Source organism: Haemorhous mexicanus, chromosome 22 (genome assembly GCF_027477595.1).
Source record: "Haemorhous mexicanus isolate bHaeMex1 chromosome 22, bHaeMex1.pri, whole genome shotgun sequence".
Lineage (NCBI taxonomy): Eukaryota > Metazoa > Chordata > Aves > Passeriformes > Fringillidae > Haemorhous > Haemorhous mexicanus.
In genome coordinates, this window is record NC_082362.1 from 11,605,903 (window position 1) to 11,628,670 (window position 22,768).

At 41.6% G+C, this 22,768-nt stretch overlaps 1 protein-coding gene across 1 annotated transcript; it reads right to left on the bottom strand.

Annotated features, from left to right (window-relative positions):
• Window positions 1–670: 670 nt before the first annotated feature.
• Window positions 671–19,341, bottom strand: SMTNL2 (smoothelin like 2). The gene is made up of 9 exons (XM_059865784.1): window positions 18,719–19,341; window positions 12,702–12,792; window positions 11,744–11,986; window positions 10,998–11,051; window positions 9,403–9,478; window positions 7,202–7,372; window positions 6,518–6,635; window positions 5,047–5,198; window positions 671–3,091 (listed from the first exon to the last, which is right to left on the bottom strand). Exons 1-9 carry the CDS (start codon window positions 19,121–19,123, stop codon window positions 2,965–2,967), a joined length of 1,437 nt encoding a protein of 478 aa, XP_059721767.1. The 5' UTR covers window positions 19,124–19,341; the 3' UTR covers window positions 671–2,964.
• Window positions 19,342–22,768: the final 3,427 nt, after the last annotated feature.

The window sequence follows — 22,768 nt, forward strand, 5'->3', positions numbered from 1 at the left end:
CAAGTCCTCAGTCTGGTAATGTCTCACGTTTTCTGAGGAGGAGTCTAACCAACCAGCATTATTGAGACTAGATCTAAATTAAGTATGTTGCCATATTCCTTGTTGGGTGCATGAAAAATACCATAGTCTTATTTGTCAGAGAATCAATCAGCAGAACTGCTGCCACTGTGTTGAAGTAGGAGTGTTCTCTGGTTGAGCTCACACTGCAGCATCATCAACTGCTTTCTTTCAATGTTGCTGAAATCACAAAGCACACTAACGTAATAGGTCTGAACACTGGTGTTCCACTAGAGTCCAAAATAATCCATGAAGAAAGGCTGAGAGGGCTGGGGCTGTTCAGCCTCCAGAAGGCTCATCAGAGAGCTTTCGGCAGCTTTTCAGCATAGTCTTAAAAAGTAGATGATGTCTCTGCTAACATTATCTTGAAAATATTGCACAGAACAAACCGATTTAGCCTTTAAAAGTAGGATCAAGTTGTCAATAAACAACCATAGATATACTTTTAGATAGAATACAGAAACATTAGAAGAGTTAAGAAACAGCCAATTGTGTAAAATATATACTATGCCAACTTAACAGATTGTTCTTTTATCATTCATGGTAAACACACTGTCATATATATACACACATGCTCTGCATTTTTTAAGAAATAAAAATACTGAAAAATCAATTGGGGGCTTACATTATATACTTTAATTTCAATTTAATCATACAATCAAACAGTTGAGGTTATTCATATAGAGCAGACCTCTTAATGCACAAAGCTGTAAGTTTTTCTGAAAGTATGCTATAGCACTATCTGCCTAAACCCTTACACACAAACCATCAATAGATCAACTCAGCTTACAGTCTTCAACTTTCCTGCCAACAGGTGGCTGGTAAGTCCCAGATATCTTTATGATCACCTCTCTGAAGCGGGAAGACTTTAGAAAACCTGTACAAATACCTTGTGGATAGCTGCAAAAACTAAAAAGCCAAATTACAGAAAGCATGTAGATTCAATCTGTTGAATAAGCAGTAATTTTACAGTCTAAAAGTTCCTTTATATAATTATATGCTATTAGGCCTAAATTGGCCAAGCACTTACCTGCGTCTTCAGCACTCACATCATGCAGTAAAATAATCTATGACCTCAGACTGTGAAGGAATGCGATGTATTAAGCCAGTATTGCCCCTCTTGTGGTAGTTATGATGGACCTTGGCTCTGCTACTCAATAAAAAGTATTCTACTGTAAGAATGTAAATAGGTGTATTGTGTGTGCCAGTTTTAGACAGATTTCTCCTCATGCGTAATCAAAACTCCTCCAAAACATAAGTACAATGTGCTTATTCTTACAGCACATTTAGCAGAGTTATAAGCACACACTTACTCCTCAGAATTATAGTCATTCAAGACAAAGTAAAAAACTGAAGGCAATGGCATTTATATGCTAACAAAGCAGTTGCTCCATTCATGGTTTTTAAGTAAACTAGACTAGAAAGGGAGACTGAAGTAAAATCATATTTCAAATGCAGTTGAACTTATGTACTTTTTTAAGTGAAATTCAGAGCACACAGAATCATGACTGGAACAAAAATCTTTTAAGTAAAAGCTCTGTGTTGTTTTCACTGATTTTACTTGGTTATCTGTCACATCATTCTAAAAAGATGCAATAAACCTGAAGAATGCTTGACATATTTTATTATAAATGGTCATCAATACAGAACCAAATTAATCTTTCTAAATATCTACAAAAAGCACAAGGGCAGGTTAAAAAACATTCTCTAGCATGAGCAGATGATTTGTGGCTTTCAGTTTTTTTCTTTCTATGAGCCTGTTCTTAGGGAAGAAATAATTTTAGAAGGCTTTTTTCAGTCCAGTAAATCTGGAATAATCTAACTGTACTGTGGTTTTAATAGTAATTTAACTGAAAACTGAAACTAGAGCAAGGCTTTTGAAATTATTTCAAAACTCCCACATCTTTCATATATATTTTTCATGTATTGTTCATTTGCCTCAGAATCAGCATCTGTACTGAACAAGTTGCAAAGAGTTCACTCTTGTCCACACTGAAGAGCTGCTGTCCCCCTGAGTCCAGGTAAAAGGACATTACAGGCTTGTTTCTATTACAACTATTCAAAGGATTGCGTACCTTGCTAGCTCCTACCTTTTCCTGCAATCGTAAACCATGCAAGCACACGATCTTAGACAAAGAGGAGTCCCAGCTGTTGCTAGTCTTATCAAGAAATTAATCCAGGACTGCCAGTAGAGGCATTAGCAACCCTCTCAGCAAATACTATTAGATTTGACCATTACAGACAAATGCCATTATGTAACATAGTAATCTGTCACCACACACATCACACAAGAGGTTATGCTCTCTTTACGATTTAAGAGAACAAAACAATGCCTGTTTGATCTCTGTGTGTGTATGCTAGAGTGGAGGAGTAGGGTTGGAGGAGAGGCATGATTGCCCTAATGGTTGAGTACTCTAGGTCATTATTTGCTAAACAGAATTTTCCTTGTCCATCTGCTATTTCTTTTATACTATGTTCAACAGAGAAGTGAAACTGAAGGTGCTATCTTCTGGAGTTTTACCTGCATTTTAAGATGGAACATCTTCATAGCAGAATCACTGCATAAAATTGTCGTTAACCTTACAGACAGGAGAAGTACATTTGCTTCCTGTGATCTTTAAACATAAAAATCCTAAAAATCCAATCTACTACTAGCACCGACAATACTTGCATTTGCCAATGTCTTTTGTCTTTTTCAAACCTATTTCATATTACTGACATGGTGATGTGATCAACACTTCAGGGCACTGCTCAGCAATACTTCAGTCAGCCAGCTACACAGCTGATTGTAAGCAAAGGGACAGTACAAAGCAAGAAATAATACTGTGTTCCATTTGCAAAATGTCAGTCTGTCTTCCTATTAGCGTGCTGTACTTGACCCTTCTGGCTGGAGAGGTGTCGATGGTTTTATTCAAAACATCGTAGATGACTGTACAGAGACTGGACATAGGTGAAGACGCACATGGGATCTGGCTTGTGACCCATCACCAGCATGTCTTCCACTTCTATCAGACGGTCACAGTGAGCCATTTTCCTGTATTAACAATAAAACAGATACAACAAATCAAGAGTTATATAACTGCTTCCAGGATTCATTTGATGCTCTGATTTGAGCACCACTGAAACATCTAAGAAATCCTGAGGTTTACTGGCAGCATTTCATTTCACAATTAATTGAGCAGGGTCAGGCTGGACATTGTTATTTTTATGACCACAGAATATTCCTGTTCTTTCTGTCTCTTGCTTTATACTGGGATCTGATCTAAAGCCCTGGAGGGGTGGTGCTTTTTTCACTATCATTCACATTCTTTATATCTGTAGCATGTAGCCCAATCTCACAGTACTCTTCCCATGTCTCAGTTCTTGGTTAATATATAGGGAGTTTCAAAAGAATGGAAAAGCTCAGGAGGAGATGAGATGTGCTGATGAAGGCCCATGTGGCTGTGAATTGTTCTCTACCACCTCTATATCTTCAAGATGTGAGTGATCTGGACCAGCAGAAAGGAACAGATCTGCAGAGGCTTAAGATGAAAAATCAAAAGGGCAGGGATCAATTTTATCAGCCTAGCTAGTACTGGGGTAAACAGCAATAGCTGAGAAAATAGCCTTTACTGACACTCAGATAAATCACTTTAAAGGCAATCATAGCTATGAATAGTAATTTCTGTAATTTTCTCTCACCAAATGTTTCTTAGTGTTGTGTTTATGGTGTCTTTTGTTCTCCCCTAAACTTACTTTATATTTTATATAAACTGAGGTAGAAGAAGACTGCAGCTTTCCTTTGAGAGTTGTAGATAGTTTTTTAGAGATCAACCACCTAAAAGTATCACAGAATCTCCTTCAACTCGCTGACAAGCAACAAAAATTTTTTATATATACATATATATGTACTTATAAAAATACTTGTATTTCCCAGAACAATTCCTTTGCTAGAGCCTGTAATAAGGAGAAACAACATTATGTCAAAAAATGTGAAAGGTTTTTTCTGAATGGGGAATGGCAAATCCAGTTCTTTAAGTTACCTCATTAGCCATGTGTTCCTGCTGCCTGTTATCATTTGGAAAAAGTGTACCAAACCCAGCTGCATACCACATGAAGAGGTCTTACCCTAAGAATCATGTTGATATCAGCTCAAAAATGTTAATATCTCTGACTGGCAGGTTCATAATGACTTTAACAAATAAGTTAGCATTTAATTACCTGCTATACAGCATAAAAAAGAAGCTGGATAATGTGACTGAGGGTATTAGCTGTGCCTGTTTTCAGAAATGCAGTTACCTGGCTGAGATACTGAGAAGCTCTCAGCCTTGATCTGTACTTACACTGAATTCAACCTTTGTTCTTTTTCAAGCAAAACAAGGTACAGTTAGAGACAAAGTCTCCCACATGTTCTATGCATTGTCTCTGCAGAGCTTTATCATCTTTTTTTGCATGATACATGCAAGCTAGTAATGCTAATGCCTAAAGTTTTGGTTTTCATATTATCCAGATTCTGTACTGCATTAGTATGTAAGTCTGAACTTCATAGAAAGTGTTAGTAAGTTCTCCTCACAGTTTAGTCAGACAATACAATCCTCTCCCAGCCTGAGAACCAAGGACACCATTGCAGCTTCAGGCCCAAAGAGTATAAACAGCAGCTAATTGAGGAGAGCAATCTGGGAGGATGGGGCTTCATAATCTGAAGGTGTAACTGGACAATTAACCCCAATACGTAAATGGACCAAAACTTAGAAAAGTGTGAAAACGTGTGATCCATCATCCATCTCTGGTGTAGCCTTGGCCAGGCTCTTGTACTGTCCAAGGTGGATCCTTTGAAGGCCTTTTTACTAAATACCTACTTTATTCCTTTAACACTGTCTAGCCTCTGTTCTAGGTAGCTTCCCAAGGCATCAATAGAAAATCAAAAAGAGTAATAATGAAACTCTTCACTGCCGCTCAGGTGCATTAGACTTGAACTGGAAGCACTTCACAGAGCGCTAATGTACTCACTCAGCCGTTGTGAAGGCCAGCTCAAAGTTCTGCTTGCGGTTAGCCGGGTCAAGCTTATTATAATCAAAAGCTTCAGGAAAGAAAGAATGCACAAGAGCACAGAATGCCATCCCATCATTCCAGCTTGAGGAGAAGTTCTGGAGATCAATGTGCTGTCATGATGAAAAAAAGACACATGTTAATGCAGCACAGGGGAACAAATAAGAGCAGCTGCTTTTGTTCAATGCAGTTTTCTGTCATTCTTTCCCACCAGCAAAAGCACAGGCTTTATTTTTTTCTTCCCATCTTTGTATGTCTATTTCATTGTTGACATTCTGGGAAAAAAAATGGCACTAAAAAGCAATAAAAGCTCTTTGCCTGAAATATCCAGATGCAAAGCAGACACATAGTCAAGGTCCCTGATCCAAAGCCCACTGAAATTACTGTGAAGAATCTCATCAACATCAGTGAGCACTGGAGCAGGCCAGATGCACCAGCTCAGTATCTGTGGAAACTAAGGACACTGCTTATGTATTACCATAATCACCCTATGGAGGATTTAAAACTGAAGAACAGTTCATTTTGTGAATAACACTAGATAAAGACTATGCTTGCTTGCTTTGCCCAGTTCAGTATCTGTTTACACACAGATAAGGTAGAAATATAAGAAAAATCATACCTACTGCACAACCTGATTCTCAACACAAATTCTTATTGTTACGTTCAAATGCCAAAGTGAAAAGAAAGATATTTGTGCTCTTGTCTCATGCTGCTTTCCCATCATATAAAATTCAAGCCCCAGCTTTTCTGATAAGCAATTAACCGTAATTTTAATTAGTTCTGCTTATTTATACTATAATCTACAGTTTAGCAATAATTATGCACATTTAGTAATGTTGAAAAACATACTAAACACCTGCCAAAAAATCCCTAGAAAAAAATTTCTATATTTCTTTGACAGTTGCAGTTTAAGGCCAGGTGAAATGAGTAAAATCTCAACTGCTGTATTCTCATAGTGACACTGATGCTACCTCATAAAAATTCTCACAGTATGATTCAAACTCAACCATTTATTACAAATTCATTTGTTGAATACTAAGAGAGTACTTGGGTCTGCATGTAGCAAAATGGCCGTAGTCTCCATGTATTCAGAACTTGTCATGTATAATGTGAATAAAAAATTACAGCCTGCAACTAAGAAAAAAAAGTCTGAGTGTATACTGAAGTTTTTATCCATAAGCACAAAAAGGTCGGCTTTTAGAAAAACTAAAGCATTGCCTTAATAAACATACAGAATCTCATTCATGCAGTCACTGACAGTCTCGAATTGCTGCCTACGCAAACCGTATTCATGTTACCCACACAAAAATTGATGACCTTGAGGAAGTTAACTCATTCTCTAGCATATTTTACATTCATCCTCTGAGCACAGAATTTGGCAAATTCTCTTGAAACAAAAAAGAGAGCGACGGAAATACTAGCATATCTTTACCTTGTATCCTATGGTTTTTGAGCGACACCAGTCTAACAGAATTTGTTTAATGCTGCTAGCGCTGGCAACCCCAAAACTCAGCGACCTCTTCAGCTTAGCTCTGGATTCTCCTTTTCCTCTGGAAAATTAACAGAGACCAGATTAAATTACATTCTAGAAAAACTTAAACCTATTTGTCAGGAACATGTAAACAACTTTGCTCAGGTCAGCCCCTGTCCAGGTGATATCTGAGAAACATGTTGCTGAAACCTTGACTTGTTGGTCCTGCAAGAAGAACTTAGTTTTTGTTAAACAAAAGCCAGAATTCCAATTCCAAGCCCTCTTTTCTTTAAATCATACTCCCAACAAGAAGTGTCCATATTTTGATCCTTAATGAGTGGCAACAGAAAGTCACTATATTTGCAGTCTCCTATAATGATGGAGAAGGCACCTTTCACAGAACTCTTCCCTGATAAAAGGGAACCTGCTGCTTCAGCTGAACAACTCCAAAGTCAGAGGACTCTGTCGCTGTGAATTTCCAAGGCTTGGTCTGTAAGTCAGTGAAACTTTAGGGGCCTCATATTGTCCCTTAGCTCCAAATCCTACACGAAGAGAGTTCTCCCACCCAGCTGTACTCTCCTGGTAAAAACTGACAAATTAGTTTCCCATTAACAAACTATTCTGGAGACAAGGACTGAGACGTACTTTCCATCATCGCGTTCAAGTTTTTCAAAAAGCGCTTTCCTGGCCTGCGTTCCTATAGTCCGTGGCAGCGTCTGAGACCGCACCAATTCTCGCCTCCTTTCAACTTGGCGATGCACAGTAGGAGGAGGTGAGTGAGAGCTGGGGGTCACCTCACAGTAACTGTCAATGGCACTGGAGAAACATAACGTGAAAAGCATGTGGTAAACGAAATAGTAACTCTCTGCAGTGACAAAAGCAAGCATAAAGGTTCAACTGTTGTCTCTAAACCTTCCAAAAGATCCACTTCAAGAGGACCTGCATAAGTCAAAAGCAATGTTAATAAAAGTAAAATTATTGACACACAACAGCACTAAAGTATTGAAGCCCCTAAGGTACTGTTACAAATAAGACACAGCTGGACAAGCCACAAGCAATTTGTAGCACTGAGCAGAACAACAATTAAAAACCTTCAAGAAAAAAAAATAAGACAAAAAAAAAGTTGTGGCCACACAGGAGCACTAAATCCCATCGATTTCCAACTTCAGGGTTCTTGGAGGCTGTGACATTTTTAAAGTGAAACTTGAAGAATAAATCAGGAAGTACTTTTGAAATTTTTACTTGTAGCACACAGAATTCTGACCTTCTGACAGCGTTGCTTTACTGACTGCAAGATGTATATGTGATTGATATTCTAATTTGTGTTTGTTTGAGCCATATACTGCTTCATTGGCATTAATGAAGCAAGCCAAACATTGCATTTGGAATTATTCCATATCACAGAGATCAGGAAACAGGCAAAGAACAATGACATCAGTGTCACGCATTAATTTCTGGTACAGATGGAGGTCAGGTCAGACATGACACCAAGTTCTCTAGGGTGCTCAGTGTATCGTGACTCAAATACTGAACTGCTGATGTTGGAACTACCTCAGAGGAAATGAAATGCCTAATTTGGGATTGTTTTCAAGGTAGATACAAGCTTAATTTAAGAGATTTAAACTTTCTTCTCTCCAATTCTTTTCTTGATGGCTATTTTGCATGCTAAGCATGTCTGCATATGCCAGGAATAATTGTGATACCATGTAATCCTCTACTGAGCAACTGCAACTCTTGAGTTAATAATGAATGTGTAGTAGTCCTCAGCAAGGCATTTATCTACAAATTAAAATCTAAGCTAGCCAAACTAAGGATATTTGCTGGTAATCATATGTTGGTTTCCAAAAATATACCCAAAGTACTAATTTCAACACAGATTGGTATATTTAAAACTGTTTTCAAAGGACCTAACAACTTCCTCCTCCTAACAAAAATCCACCACTATTGAGCATTGATAATCTTACTGATTAAGACTAAAACAATGTGGAAATCCACAGTTAGGTCTACTTCAAAGTGCTCTGTAAAATTTTGTCCTTTCTCATCTCTGTTCCACTTAGCCCAGAGGAAAGCTCACAACCTTTAACACGCTTAAAATATAGCACCAGTGACTCATTTGTTCTTTGGTGCACTGTTGGGGCAGCCTGAAGAAGCACCAAAAAAGGAGCCAAATGTGCTAAGGCTATCCAAAGCTGTAATCACAGGCGTGATGTTGATGTACAGCCTACTAGATGCCTTGAGAAAAGAAAGGTGTGAGGATTAACCAGGATACGGCCCTGATATAGGAATCAGAGGCACAAAAGAGCAAGTCATGCAGGGGGTTTAGGGGGAACGAGTGATCCTCAAACTAGACATATGGCATGATATATACAGCAGGTTGCTGATTTCCCATGAGAAATACAATCAATAAATAACCTGGTATGCTTCACCTGAGAACATTCAGGGTATGTATATAAGCACTGCTGTGCTGAATAAAAATTACTACGTACAGTACATCACTAGGCTGGTTTTAGTACAAATAGTGTGATTATTCCAGTAGTCATTGACATTGATTGGTTACTTGCTGAAAGTAAAAGTGTGGTTAAGAGGAATATGGCCATTTACATGTTGATGGACATAGCACATACATTACATACATTAATGTAATTTAATGTATGTACATACATACATTAAATGAACTACCTATGTTAATGTAAGAGATTATGGGGCAAGTAGATTAATGGACAATTATATATCCAATGCTTAAAACAGCATCTGGGACTCATCTGTTTTCCAAGTCAGCAGAACACCTGTCCCTTGAGACTACATTGACCACAAGGGCCTAACAAAATGTAACGAAAAATGCATACCTGTCACCAGTTTTGGCTCCACTACGCAGCCCGTAGTTCACAGTTGAGACAGCCTTGGTGACAGAAGTAGCATTCTCTATATAAAACCAAAAAAGATGCATTAGTGCAGAAACTTTCCTCATGTGCTTTCAAATAGAAACTTTCCTCATGTGCTTTCCTGATGGATAGACACGCATTGATTTTTACTCACCACACTGTAAAGCTGCAGGCCTCTGACTTCCATATGAGCAAACAGGCTGGGGAAGGATTTTCCCCAGCAGTTCAATTCCTCTGTAAAACTGCAGCAAGGGTAGTGTTGGCATACCAGAAAGAACTCTGAGCGGATGTCTTTGATAAAAATGCAGTTGGAAGGTCAGATCACTTCAGGCCCTCAGGGGAGGGCACACTGCCACTGACATTTCAGTTAAAGGTAAAAGTGGCACTTGCAAAAGTCACTCTAGCAGACAAGCCCTGGGGAGTTTAATGTAATTGAGCACATAATTTAAATTATCTCATTTCTACCAGAAAGACATTTTAGTTTGTAAAGCAGAACAGACTTGAAGTTGCAAATGTGGCTTAAAATCAACTTTGCATCTTCTTCCCTCCACCTCTGAGGTTCTACCTTATGCACTTTGCCTCTTAGGGCTCAGCTCTGGACTCCAGCTATGCTCTATAGTTGCAAAACAGTGGAGTGTCTTGCCCAGTTTTAACGCACAAAAGCCAAAACTTGTTGCATAAACCAGCAACTAATTTCTTGAAAGCTCCTTCTATACACAAAGGACTGCCATCTTAGAAGCAGTCAAACCTGATCACTGTCTTACTCTCCGAAAATGCAGAATCCTCCCCTCTTCTTACAAAAGTGATCCAGATCAACTACACTTCTCATGTAAAACACACTGGTAGATGCCAGCATACACGTGTGACAAATTTGTGACCACTAACAATTGCCAGATATTTATGCCAATCTCAGATGTTTTCAGATGAGAAGGAATGTAATCCTTATTCCGGAAGGGCTACCTATTTTGCTAAATAAACCAACACTTGAGACCATGTGAAATACCAGTACATCGTGCAGACAGTAACAACTTGGTGACAGCAGAGGTACTTTTGGAGAGAGCTCAACTTATCTATTTCAACTGAAATCAGAAATCCTTAAAGCATTTTGTCCTTTGCCACATTGTATTACAAAGGAGATGCCTTACCTTTATCTCGCCCAAAGTAATTTACTTCAGTATATGTGGGTGGGCACACCACTTTCCAACTGCCTTGTGTGCAGTCAGAGTTTTCACTTGATCAGCTGAAATCTTCACTGCTCAAGCTGTCTGCCTGCCTCACTTTTCTGGCACCTATGGTTTCCATGCAGAGATTGCCTAACGGTACACATGTACATCACTGTGTAAATAGGAGTAAGTACCCCTCACTTTGAACTTATTGAGAATCTGATGGAATAGAGCAAGTGTTCGTGATTCTATGAGTCTGCATACATACTTGTTAGCAACATTAGTATTACCGTGTACCTACAAGTCAAGACTACATGCTCAGATCTGAATCCCCCAAAGAGCCAAGAATCACTCTCAATTTTTATTGCATAAGGGCATGCAGATAGGAACACTCACCTCCAGTGACAGATGAATCCATTGTTTTCATTGTAATTGAATTCCAGTCCTTCACTGTATCAGCACAAAGACAAAGGAAGTGTTTGCTACATTTTAGTTTCAGTAAGATAAAAATTGAAAGAATAATCTGCAAATAATCCCTATCTCTTGCTAGCAATCCCATCCCAGTCTCCTTCTGTAATTTCTGACCCATATATATAGTCCAATTTGTAAGTCACAGCCAAGGATGAATGGCTTCCATGTGAATTTTTTTTTTTTTTTTTTTAAACTCAGTTTCAATATAACTAAGCTTCTGCAATCACTGACATGTGTATATGTGTCAGACAGCAGTCAGTCATCCCTTCTTCCAAATGACTACTGGAACCTGCTCGACCTCGACAAATATCGGCCTAACTTCACACAGGACCTCCAGTCCTAAAGCACGAAAAATGTCCACAAATTTCATGAGAAGAGCTGGGCATGTTTAAGAGATTCACTAACTTACTGAATTCAGTAATTGTGCTGTAAGATACGCTTCACTAAAATCTCAACTCCGTTACGCACAAAAATTCTCTGCAGATGTGACATTACAGCTGAAAGCTCCAGCTAGGACTCACAGTATTCCACAATGGAATGTCCCACAATGGGATACAGAGCCTTAGAAGCAAGGTTTCATAATGACTACTAGGTCACAGGACAATACTCATAGCACCAGCTGAAGAAAGGAAACAGGATGCAGCTTCAGCAAGTTATTTTTTTTCTTTTACCTGGCTGGTTGGAAGATTTTACTCCCATTTTATTTGTGCTCTTGCCCTGTCCCAGCAGGCAAGAAGATGTATTAGTTGTTCCTGTTGGACAGATGTTCTCTCCTGAAAACTTCTCAGATATCCTGGTGACTGCAGTAACGGGAAGGTGGGGCATCTGTAAGGTGACTGCAGGGGCATGGGCTTCGGGGGACGAAGATTCTGACATCTGAAAACAGGTCAGTTCACGGGAGACTTTTGCCTGACCTGAATAAAAAAATGAAAGAGAGGAAGTAAATTTGTTTGCAGTTTGTAACAAAGCTACAAACCAATGTTCATACAACAACTTCATTTTACAAGTCATTGGACCTCCTCCTCTTTGAAACATTATACCATTTACATAGCAGAAACAAGTCTAGCCCAAGTGATCCTTGCAGTGATCACACTTACTCTACGTGAATCTCAGCAGAAGCAATGTCTTCAGATCATTAATACGCTAGCATTTGCATTTGGTAAGCTTCTCTTCCTCTGCGCAGCCCTCACTTGCAATCTCCTGCCCTGGTTAAGGAAGCAGCATTTTTGTTTGTGGTTTTATAAAACACCGTATGATTCTCTCTAAAGGGGAGATGGTAAGTCCTTCCTCCACTGAAGAATGACAGAAGCAGATGGGTGACTTGCAACATGTTTTGGGATGCAAGACTACAACGGCACCCACCACAGAAGGTCTTATCGCTCGTGTCTCAAGTTAATGCAGGAGTAGTAGCCTCCAATTTATGAAACACCATAGTAACATGCTTAACAGTAAAGCCAAAGTTTAGAAATTAAACTCCTAGTTATGAAATAAAGTACTGGTGCCACCGGACAATATCCATCCTGAAACTATAGTAGATTCTAACCCTTCCAAAATGTGAGTCCTGCTCTATGACTGCCAGGATCAGGTGTTTTACAAGCAGTGCTGCTTAATTTCACGCCCTGTTCCTACCTGATGATGAAGATCGATGCCCATTTTCAATGATGGAAGAACTAAAAACTCTTCTAAACTCAGGTTTCTGGTGGTCATCCAGGTCTACACTCTGTCAGAACAGAAAACAGACATGACAGCTAAATTTTAAACAGCAGCAAAAGTGAGAATATCCAGAAACACCTGCCGAGAACAGGTCTTCCTCGTGCAAGTGACCACAAAATAAGAAAGGAACAATCACCTAACCCCAGGAGCCAAGCCTGAAAATGAAGCATCTGCAATGCCTAACTTAAATCAATCTTCACACACGTGTCCTTAACGGACCCCAAGCAGCTATGGGGTGTTATCTTTTGTTAGATAAAGGTATCACCATCCACTGCAATGGTGATAAACAGAAGACTTGATGTATCAGTAAAGAAATTGAGATTGCATGGTATAATGCTGTGCATTTTTTTCTATTTGCTGCAGAAAGTAAATAGCGTATAAAAACATATTGTACAGGCTTTACAAAGTAAATTCAATCCTAGGACGCTACAGCTATTTTATAATCTGTAACGTCTGTAAGGATAGCTTTTTTCTGGCAAAAGCATAAATTATCCTCATAATGGCTGTCAATATAATTCCAGAAAAATCAGCCAGGAACTCTTTTGCGGGTTTAGTAGGAGGTTGTGGGGGTTTTGAGGGGGGGTGGGGTGGTGTGTTTGTTTGTTTGAGTTTTTTGTCTGGTTGGGCTGGGTTTTTTGGGGGTGTGAAGGGGCATGTTAAACCGTGAGGAACTATGTTATTTTTGGCTGCATAACTAAAGGAAGAAGAAACTGCTTCACAGATACATGATTACTGCAGTTAGGTTTCCAAGAAGCAGCAGCAGCTACAAGTAGTAGAGAGACATTCCCCCCCACACGGTCCACGAAAACGTTTTTTAGATTGCGTAGTTATATCCAGATATTTTAATTTCTGGGAGAAACCCCCTATTTTGAAACTTTTGAAAAAGGTACTGTGCATGAATAAACTTCGTTATCACCAGCTGCCAGGATTGAGAAAATTACAAATTAAACAAATACTAATTATAGAAACCACGCAGAATCAGGGGTTCAGAACCTTTATTGCTGCATTTAGTGCAATTGAGATCCCAGTCAACAATTAGTGCCCAAATTCAGAACTGAAATGTAAAGCATAGCTAAATGCAGCTCCCTAGAATGTACCCATGATACACAGTTAGAACTGTTTAGCCATTCATGTCAGCCTTTATGACCTGAATGTGAAGAATGCCTGTGTAGGCTGTAAACATGAATCTACTTTCATAAGCTGGGGAGGTGTGGGTGAGTAAAATCGTCAAATGACATGATTGTTGCAAAGGTCACGTAGCATTCTACACACTGAACTGTCTTTCTAATGCAATGTCAAGTGCTGTGTTACCTAATTTCATGCAAACTTGACTGCTACAGTTTGGCTAACAGTGCCAAAGAAGAAACTGATACCAGGCTGGAAGATGGGGAAGAAGGCCCATGTGCTGACAGAACAGTGGGAGGATCTGAGATCAGATTCTGATGTGCATTTTGTAGTGTCAGACTGAAGTACTTTCGAAAGTCACTGTGGAGATGCCAAGCTTCTGACAAACTCATGTGTTTAGCAATACTACTTCTGTCAGTGCTAGTTACATAGATTATAAATAGCAGAGGGATAACTACACGTATCTGTTCTTAATAATAAGAAGTACACATTTGTACAACTCATGTGACAACAACACGATGAAGAACTGATGAAACTGAAGAAAAGAAAGTTTACACTGATATTTTGGATGCCTTGTCCAAAGCTGGCTTGTAGAGCTAATCTCTGTGTAGCTCAGAGGTCTCTATGTAATGAAGGGTGATAACACTTTCCACAGTTATAGAGCTGCTGAAATTCCTCCTTTGCTGCAAAGAAGTTACCCTTTGGAGATCCTTAACTGGAAGCTGCAATTATAGCAAGCCAGTAGTAAAAATTCAATGTTTTCAGAAAAAATAAGCACCAGTTCACAATATTAGGGGGAAAAAAAAAAGAAAAAAAGAAATACAATTGGTATTTCCTCGCTGAACTTCTAAGGCGCATGTCTGTTATGTCTCTTCAAGGTTTTGTCTGCAGTGAGGTCAACTTCTAGAAGAATGACAGACACAAATGATATTACTGTCACTCAAATGACAGATTTAAGTCATTCAATGTCATTCATAAAACCACCAACTAACACAAGGGTCACAATACAAATCACTGGTTCTAGAAATGCTGTTTATGTAGGAGAAGTAAATTCCATTCTTAAATATGATAGGTGAAATTGTTGCTTCCCTTTGATGAACAGCAGTATTGCCACTGACTGCCACAAAGGCAAAGTTCCACACTCTGTTCCTTGCATATAGAGAGATCACTGAGATATCAGATACTAGGAACAATGAAATTTTGAGGAAATGGAAACAAGCCAGCTAGACACCAGCAAGAAGTGTATGACATTTACCCCTTAATTCTACTACTAGAAAGCCATTGCCAACAAGACAATACAAGTATTCTCTATCTGTAACTGACCCGGCTACGTGAAGAAAAATCCTCGAACCATGAACATATTAGAAAAGCTATTGCACTGAAGAAAAACAATAGGAGTACTGGATATAAACGGATAGGAGGGAACAATTCTGTCTTAGCAGCTTCAGCAGGTGCCTGCGGCTATGCCACAGTGAATTAACACAAACAACAACAAAAATAATCTAGACAAGGATCAAGGCAACCATGAAATGTCATAATTCCAAAAGGACACTTGCTAGAAGTATAAGAGAATAATAAAGCAGTGAAACCAACAGACTTCCTTTATCAAACATAGGAGTTGAGATAGTTTGGAAATAGAGTATGTAATGCTCTATTAATCATGTACTCTCCCTGTCATTATAGAAGCATAGAACAGTTTGAATTGGAAGGGATCATAAAGATCATCTTGTTTCAAGACCTTGACATGCATTAGATCAGATTGCTCAGGAGCCCATCCAACCTGGCCTCAAAGACTGATAGGGATGGGGCATCCACAACTTCCCCGGGCACCCTTCACCACCCTTTGAGTGAATGGTTTCTTCCTAACATCTAATCTAAACCCGCCGGCTTTCAATGGTTTAAAACCATTGCCCCGTGTCCTGTTGCTATCTGCCCGTACAAAAACAAGCACCTCACCCTCCTTTTTGTAAGCCCCCTAAAGTATCTGAAGGCTGCAATGAGGTTTCCCTGAAGTCTTCTCTTCTCCGGACTGAATAAACCCAGCTCTCTCAGCCCATCTTTGCTGGAAATACTTACGTCATTATATAGACCCAAGTCATGTCTTGCGCAGTTACTCAGAGACTGCCTAAGTGCTGGGTGCCATCAGGTCATCAGGGAGAGATCCCAATGGGTAGTAATACTTGTTTAGACCTTCATAGGTGGTCATAGCCAGCTATCTATCTCTTTGACCACTGCAGGCAGATTCCCCGCAGCTGTCTGTACAAGTTACACAAAAACTCTTCTGACAGTTTTAAAACGGGACACCCTTAAAGTACTTTTAGTCCCCCCTCTAAACAAAGGCATCATGCTTAATCACAAAAACTATGGAAATATCGTAAGTTATGAAGCTCTTGCCAAAATGTAAAATCAGACCAACAAAAGAAAGATCAAAACTCTTCCTTCGTAAATGCTCAGTAGTGCAGGTATGGCTCCATATCCAGATCCAGATCCTTGAAACTGCTTCTTCAAATATCCCCTATTTTCCACCTTTGTGAAAGCAGCTCTCAAGACTCTGGTGTGGTTAGGAGAGCTGAGTTGAAGTCTGGTATCAAAATTACAGAAAGACTCACCTCCAAATCAGAGCGGCTAATGGTCAATTAAAATTCCACCAAAACCAGCATTTAGACTGCTCTACATCAGCTTTCAAGGACATCATAGCAGAAATTGCCCAGATTAGAATTAAAAGGAGATTTGTGTCCTTGCTTCTGAACTATGCTTGGAATTCCTGGATTCTTTTTTTTTTTTCCAAATGAAATTACCATGAAAAATAATCTAGCAATATTAGAAAATAATGGCTCAGGTACCAAAGATGATCAGAATCTCTGGTATCCAATTAATGCTGCATCGACTGCACAGTAAAAAGGAACTCAACCAATAAATCTTTTCAGGAGCAACAGAGCACATCTTGATATGTACTATTTCCAGGTCAGTATTATTTGCTTCTCGTGTCTCGCATTATAGAAGTACTCACTAAGACTAGAAGCGTCACCAGTTTTATTATAGGTGCTCGTGTATCTGAAAACATACACAGTGCCATTTATGGTATTCTGTTTCAAATACTGCGGTCATGTAACCAGAAACTGGAATCAACCGAAGGAACAGTGTTCATTACAGAGAATCTAAGCAACCGTCCCAGCAACCAAGGCTTGGTCTTTCCCCGTTTGCGTGCAGCCACATCGGAACCCGACCCACAAACTCATGTTTTCACTGCACAGATTTGGCGTGTATAGCTGTAGCTGCACCTCCCATACTTCTCAGTACTGAAATTCCCTTTCGGTCAGCTCTGCTAACTTGGGAACTTCTCCAACCAAAATTGTTGGGAGGGCACTGAAGAACGATCAGCACTTAAGTGATCTTCCTTGAACCCCCAAAGCAAAGCAGGAAGGTTCCCACCCAAACAAAAGGTCATACAATGCTTTAACGCAGACCGATACCTAAAGCTGGATATTGGCCGTAACACTGATGCAAGACTTTCACATACTGTGAAGTGCGCGCCACGGCGTAGACCGTGGTGATGGAGCGAGTGAAACAGAGTGACGGACCACAATCCCTCGTCCCTTTTGTGTCACTCATCTTATTTCAATTCCTTGCAATACAAGCAAGTGTGGATAGCTCTGCAGAACAAAAAGGAAGCAGTCTGGAAGTTGTAGGGATGCTGCTTACCTTTGTCACATGGGGGAAAGGCAGCAGTTGCTAGAATGCATCAAACAGCAGTTTTACCTTTCTATTTGCCCAGAGGTAGGAAGCCCAATGATCCCATTCACAGGTCAGTAGGAATGAAGAGGGCTGGAATGCAATACAGACTCTGCTCATTCCCACCAATTCTAGTAAATTTAACTTTCAAGCTTTTCTTCTTTAACCTCGAGCCTGGATAGACCACAGACCAGTTTTTTTAAAGCCCCAAGTGTCTTAAAACCCTCTTAAGACATGCTTAACCAAGAGGACGTGAAACAGGTTGTCATCTGTGAAAGCCAAATCTCTAGTATCTCAGTTTTATGTGACCGAATCACAGTGTACTGACTGGTTGTGCTCTCCTGGCGTCAAGGGTGGCACAGGAGCTCACAATTCTTATCGCAGAGACAGACGCAGAAAAAGAATTACACAAAACATCTCGGTAACAGATGAGGTTTCCACTTTTGGGATTTCTGTGCACCAATTTACAGTGCTCCATTACACTGCATAAAGTTTTATCACTGGGAGGGATGACTACATTTGTGCAAGTTTAGGTCACGGAGACCACAAAAGCTTGTGTCAACCTCTCAGGGATGAGCTGCAGCAGTGAGGGACAGTGGCTGGACAGCAAAACTGACTCACTGTGGGATGTTATCTAATGGAAACTACTGCCTGCTATATGCTAAGCTATTACCCTTTGCAAGCTTGCCAACTGGCAAACAGCATTGCTGGCACACAGATCCCCCAGAATCCAGTCCAAAAAGGATACAAAAATATTCTCGTACACACGTACATTGATAGCCTAGACTGCCCTCTCTCCTCTTATTTCTAGCCACAGGGAACTGACAGGTTGCTACCACTCTAACCAAGATCCCAGTCTGACCAAAGAGGGCCATAATCAGGTAGATCTCCAGGTGGTATCACAGCCAAGACCATTTCTCAGAGCACCTCCCAAAATACCACTGACCCCGCGCCGCAAAAGAGGAACCCCGTGTACCTAAACATTACCCCGTGCCAACGCAGTCTGGCAACACCCGTGAAGCATCCCTTCATGCATGCCCTTGGCCCGCCCTCCTGTCGTCTCCCTGGCCGCTTACTTGGCTCCGGCCAGCGACCGGTAGCTTGGCACGACCCGAAAACGCGCCGTCGGCCGAACCTTGCGCCGGCGAGCCGGGCCCCACGACCTGAGGGCTCTCCGCCGCCTCGTTCACCCACTCCTGCGGCAGCCCCGCCGACCTGCCCAGGGCCTCCACCTGCCGAGACAGGCGCTCCAGCTGTACCCGGAGGCGCCGGTTCTCCTGCTGCAGCTCAGAGACAGCGTGTGCCAGGGGGCTGGCGAGGCGCAGCACCTCCTCCACCTGCCGGCCTACTCCTTGCTTGAACAGCTGGATGTCCACATGGATCTCCCGGACGGCGCCCCGCAGCGTGTCCTCGTAGCGTTCCAGGCCGTCACAGACAGTCGGCGCCTCCCGACTGTTCAAATCCTCGATCTCGCCGGCCATGGTGTCCGCGCACCGCAGGCTGCGCGGGCAGGGACGCAGGAAGGTCGGGAGCGGCGATCGGCACACGCCGGACCGTCCTCCCCCTTCGCCGCCGCCTCTCCTCCTCTTTGAGACCTCCCCGTGCCTCCCGGCGGCCCCTAGCCTAGCCCTAAGCCCGGCCCCCGGCCCCGCCGGGCACGGCCCGTTCTGCTGGGACGAGGTGGCTCGGCGGGGCGCACGCCGCGCCCGGGGCAGCCGCCGCACAGGAGCGGCGCGGGTGGTGCGGGTGGTGCGGCTGCCCGGTCTGCCCCACTCAGCGTACACACCTTCCAAGGGGGAGATGGAATTTCGGGAGGCAATGGTGGAACAAGCAGAGGGAAGGGGCGGGGCCACGGGATCGTTCACAGCTGCCCGGGGACTTCAGGGCCCGAGAGGGCCGGGCGCGATGGGCTGCGGGCGGGGCCGCGGGAGCGAGACGGCTCGAATCGGGCGGCAGCACCTGTGTGGGGCGAGGAAGACGTGGGAGATGTGGGTCGGGAAGGAATCGGAGAGAGACAGAGCGAGGGGAGGAGGCGTTAGTACCAGGTCTTACCCGGGTTGCTTGGACGATGACGATGTCAAAGTGTGAGCAGGTTGTCTCTTTAGCGGGGAACACGGAGGAGAAGGGAGGAGAGAACGGTCTTTGAGAGCATAGAGACGGAAAGGCACGCACATGCACCCTTAGACTGCCAAATTTCTGCGCTTTCATGGGCAGAAACTTGTAACGGGCATGTTCGCACTTACACGTTTCCCACAGTAGGCTGCAATTCCGTGGGCATTAGTATTGAGCTGCCAAGTCGTCCAGCAGATGCAATCTGTGTGCATGGTGGATGCAACACATTTCTGTGAAGCTAACCAGAGCCACGATGCAGAACCCTTTCAGGCGCATTCTTTATTGCAGCACAAGACAAAAAAAGCCTCACAAAAAAGAGAATCTGAGAAATATTTTAAGCAAATTTGCATCATCGGGTAGCCTATACATGTCAGCACTTTATGTCAGGAAGCTACAACTTCTTTGGTACCATTTAACAGTTGTCAATAGTAGCTAAGCCTGTAAATCTGGAATGTGCAGGGAAAAGTTGGCATTCTGCCCTAGTCAACTACCATTAGCTCACAAGCAATTTCTTATCATATGCAACCTTATCTAAAAACAATACGTGTGTGTGTGTGGTTATTACTGTTGACAGCTCATAGCTATTAGCTAATGGTACTAATAGTATAATTCTTTGGAAAAGACTCTTCTCTAGTAAATATTTTCATTTTTACAATTTTTTTAGTTGCTAAAGAAAACTTCTACTTTTTCACAGAACAATTATCTAGTAGACATTTTAGTTTTCTGATAAAAGGTGTTTTGAAAGAAAATTTCCAACCTATTCTCAGCTAGGTCTAGCAGAGCTAAGCAAAAAAAAAAGTTTGGCTGTTTACAGACTCAGCAACCATAGAGTAATCACAAACTGCCAGTGTTCTTAAAACTGCCTGTCATTCATGCTTTTAGAGCAATTTACAGTACGGGTGAGGATACCAACAGTTAACGTATATCCTAATTTCAGAAAAAAATTAAGTACAACTTTCTGTCTGTCTCTCTGTCCTGTTGCAAACAAGGCATTAGCTTTATACGTCAACAGTCTGAAGGCACACCCACCTTTCTGTTCCCTTTGAAATCTTCTCCTTTGGAGCTCTTGCAGGTGGACAGAGCATGGAAATATGTCACTCTCCAAAAGCCTCTCAAAGTAAACAGCACAGATGAAGCCCAAACCAGTGATTCAAAGATGGAAAGATAATGCTCAGATTTTCAGAGCATAAACGGAGAGATTTAGACTATTTTGATGCCCAAATCACACTAGGTTCTCTGTCTCAATATCTCATGGTTTTTCTTCTTCAGTAAAACTCTACTGGGAAATAAGATTTCTTTTGAAGTACAGGCAGTTAAGGACCTCTTTTCAGGTCTGAGCCACAAACCAAAGACCAAGATCAATGAGCACATTTCTGTTCAGAGTGTTTCAATAGCTCCCTAAGCACTTGTGGTTATCACTTTTTAGAATCAATCTGGAGTGCTAGAAAAAAAGTGAAAACTATCCAAGAACAGCAGCAACGTGTAATTTCATTAAAACAAACTCTGTTTCCTTCCCAATGTGTCTCCATACAAAGACACATGCACGTATAACAGAGGTGGGTGTACACGTGTGCATTCAGAAGCTGAACCATGAGCTGGGAAGTCCTCACCTGACAATAAGTTCTTTCCAGACTTGTGTTAAAAGCATACTCATTTCAGACCTTGAGAAAACACAACCTACTGAAACGTACTAATCTAAAAGCTAAGCAATCCACTGGTAGTTATGCAACAAGGATTTAAAGAGGTATCTTAGATGTAGAAAGATTTGGGATAGTTTAAATATCAAAAGCCCATTCTGAAATCGGATCAGTTGAGTGCATGGGTACAATCACTGCTCAGATGAAGTTTCACAGCCCGTCTGCATGTGAAACAGCAGTTTTTTAGCAACTGAGGAAGGATAAACCTTCTAAATATAAAACATGAGTTATATTCTTAGTGACTTATCTCGTTCATTAGTTCTAATTTGCAAAGCTTATTGAAAACAGCTGAAGATAACAATCACTCCAAGCAGGCTAACAGCCAAGAAGCCTCAGTTGTTTCTTATAACTGACAGGCAGCTTTTCGGTGTGGTTCTGGCTTGTACCAGGAATTATTGTAACATTGGAATCACGGTGGCAGAAGGCATCAGAGCATACGCCCGAGGCACGTGTCTGCAGATGTACGTGCAATTGCACGCACCCAAAGGCAGCAAGAGGAGCGGCCATTCCCTGACTTGTGCAAGCTATGCAGTTCCTTTGGCCGTGTTCACTCACCACAAGAAGGACTAACAGTCTCCGTTACACCTAAGGATGCCAAGCCCTGTAAAGGGTAACATTTAAGAGACAACAGTCGCTGCCATGGCTGCAAACTTTGTTTTCTCAATACTGATCTCGGGTATCTGAGACCTGGTCCTCCTCTCCTTAGCAATCACTATGCGATCATGTGTCGGACAGCATTCCACGGGCAGTTCCAATTCTTTCCAGATCAGAGTTCTAGCTTTTCACGGCATAAAGCAACCTGATACTCTGGGCTAGCTCCAGCTTACACAAGACTGCCAGCCAAAGGGAAGGCCTCAGCAATAGGACATTTTTTGTCAGCACCTGTCTAAAAGCAGTCTATTACAGAAGAAGTGGAAAAATTCTACAGTCACTTCACACAAACCAGTTCCTTATTCACATCTCCTCCTTAGCACCTGCTTCAGCAAGCACAGCATCTTACAATGTGGCTTATTATTTATTTTCCAGAGCACTCAGCTCACCCCATCTGATAAGAGGTGACACTACTTGAAATTCTGAGACCAGGGCAGAGGTGGGTAAAAAGGAGAAGCAACCGCGAGACTTACGGGTATCTGGTGCGCTGTGAGAGCGATTCGGGCCGAGCGTCTCACAAGCAAATATTTCATTAGGAGGACGAAAACCTGCTATTGCATTAATTCACCGTTGGGTTTTGCATTTGAAAGGAGTAGGACTGTCCAACACTATGGGAAGGCAACAGCACCCTAGCATTGTTCAGCTGGCGTGCTGCTGCACGCTTTC

Bases quoted from the DNA above. Each gene is read 5' to 3' on its own strand.
- SMTNL2 (XM_059865784.1), bottom strand. From the start codon at position 19,123: ATGGCCGGCGAGATCGAGGATTTGAACAGTCGGGAGGCGCCGACTGTC. The intron at 11,987-12,701 runs GTAGGAACAGGG...TTTTTTATTCAG, and splicing joins GCATCGATCTTCATCATCAG to GTCAGGCAAAAGTCTCCCGT. The intron at 11,052-11,743 runs GTAAAAGAAAAA...GTGCTGATACAG, and splicing joins AAAATCTTCCAACCAGCCAG to TGAAGGACTGGAATTCAATT.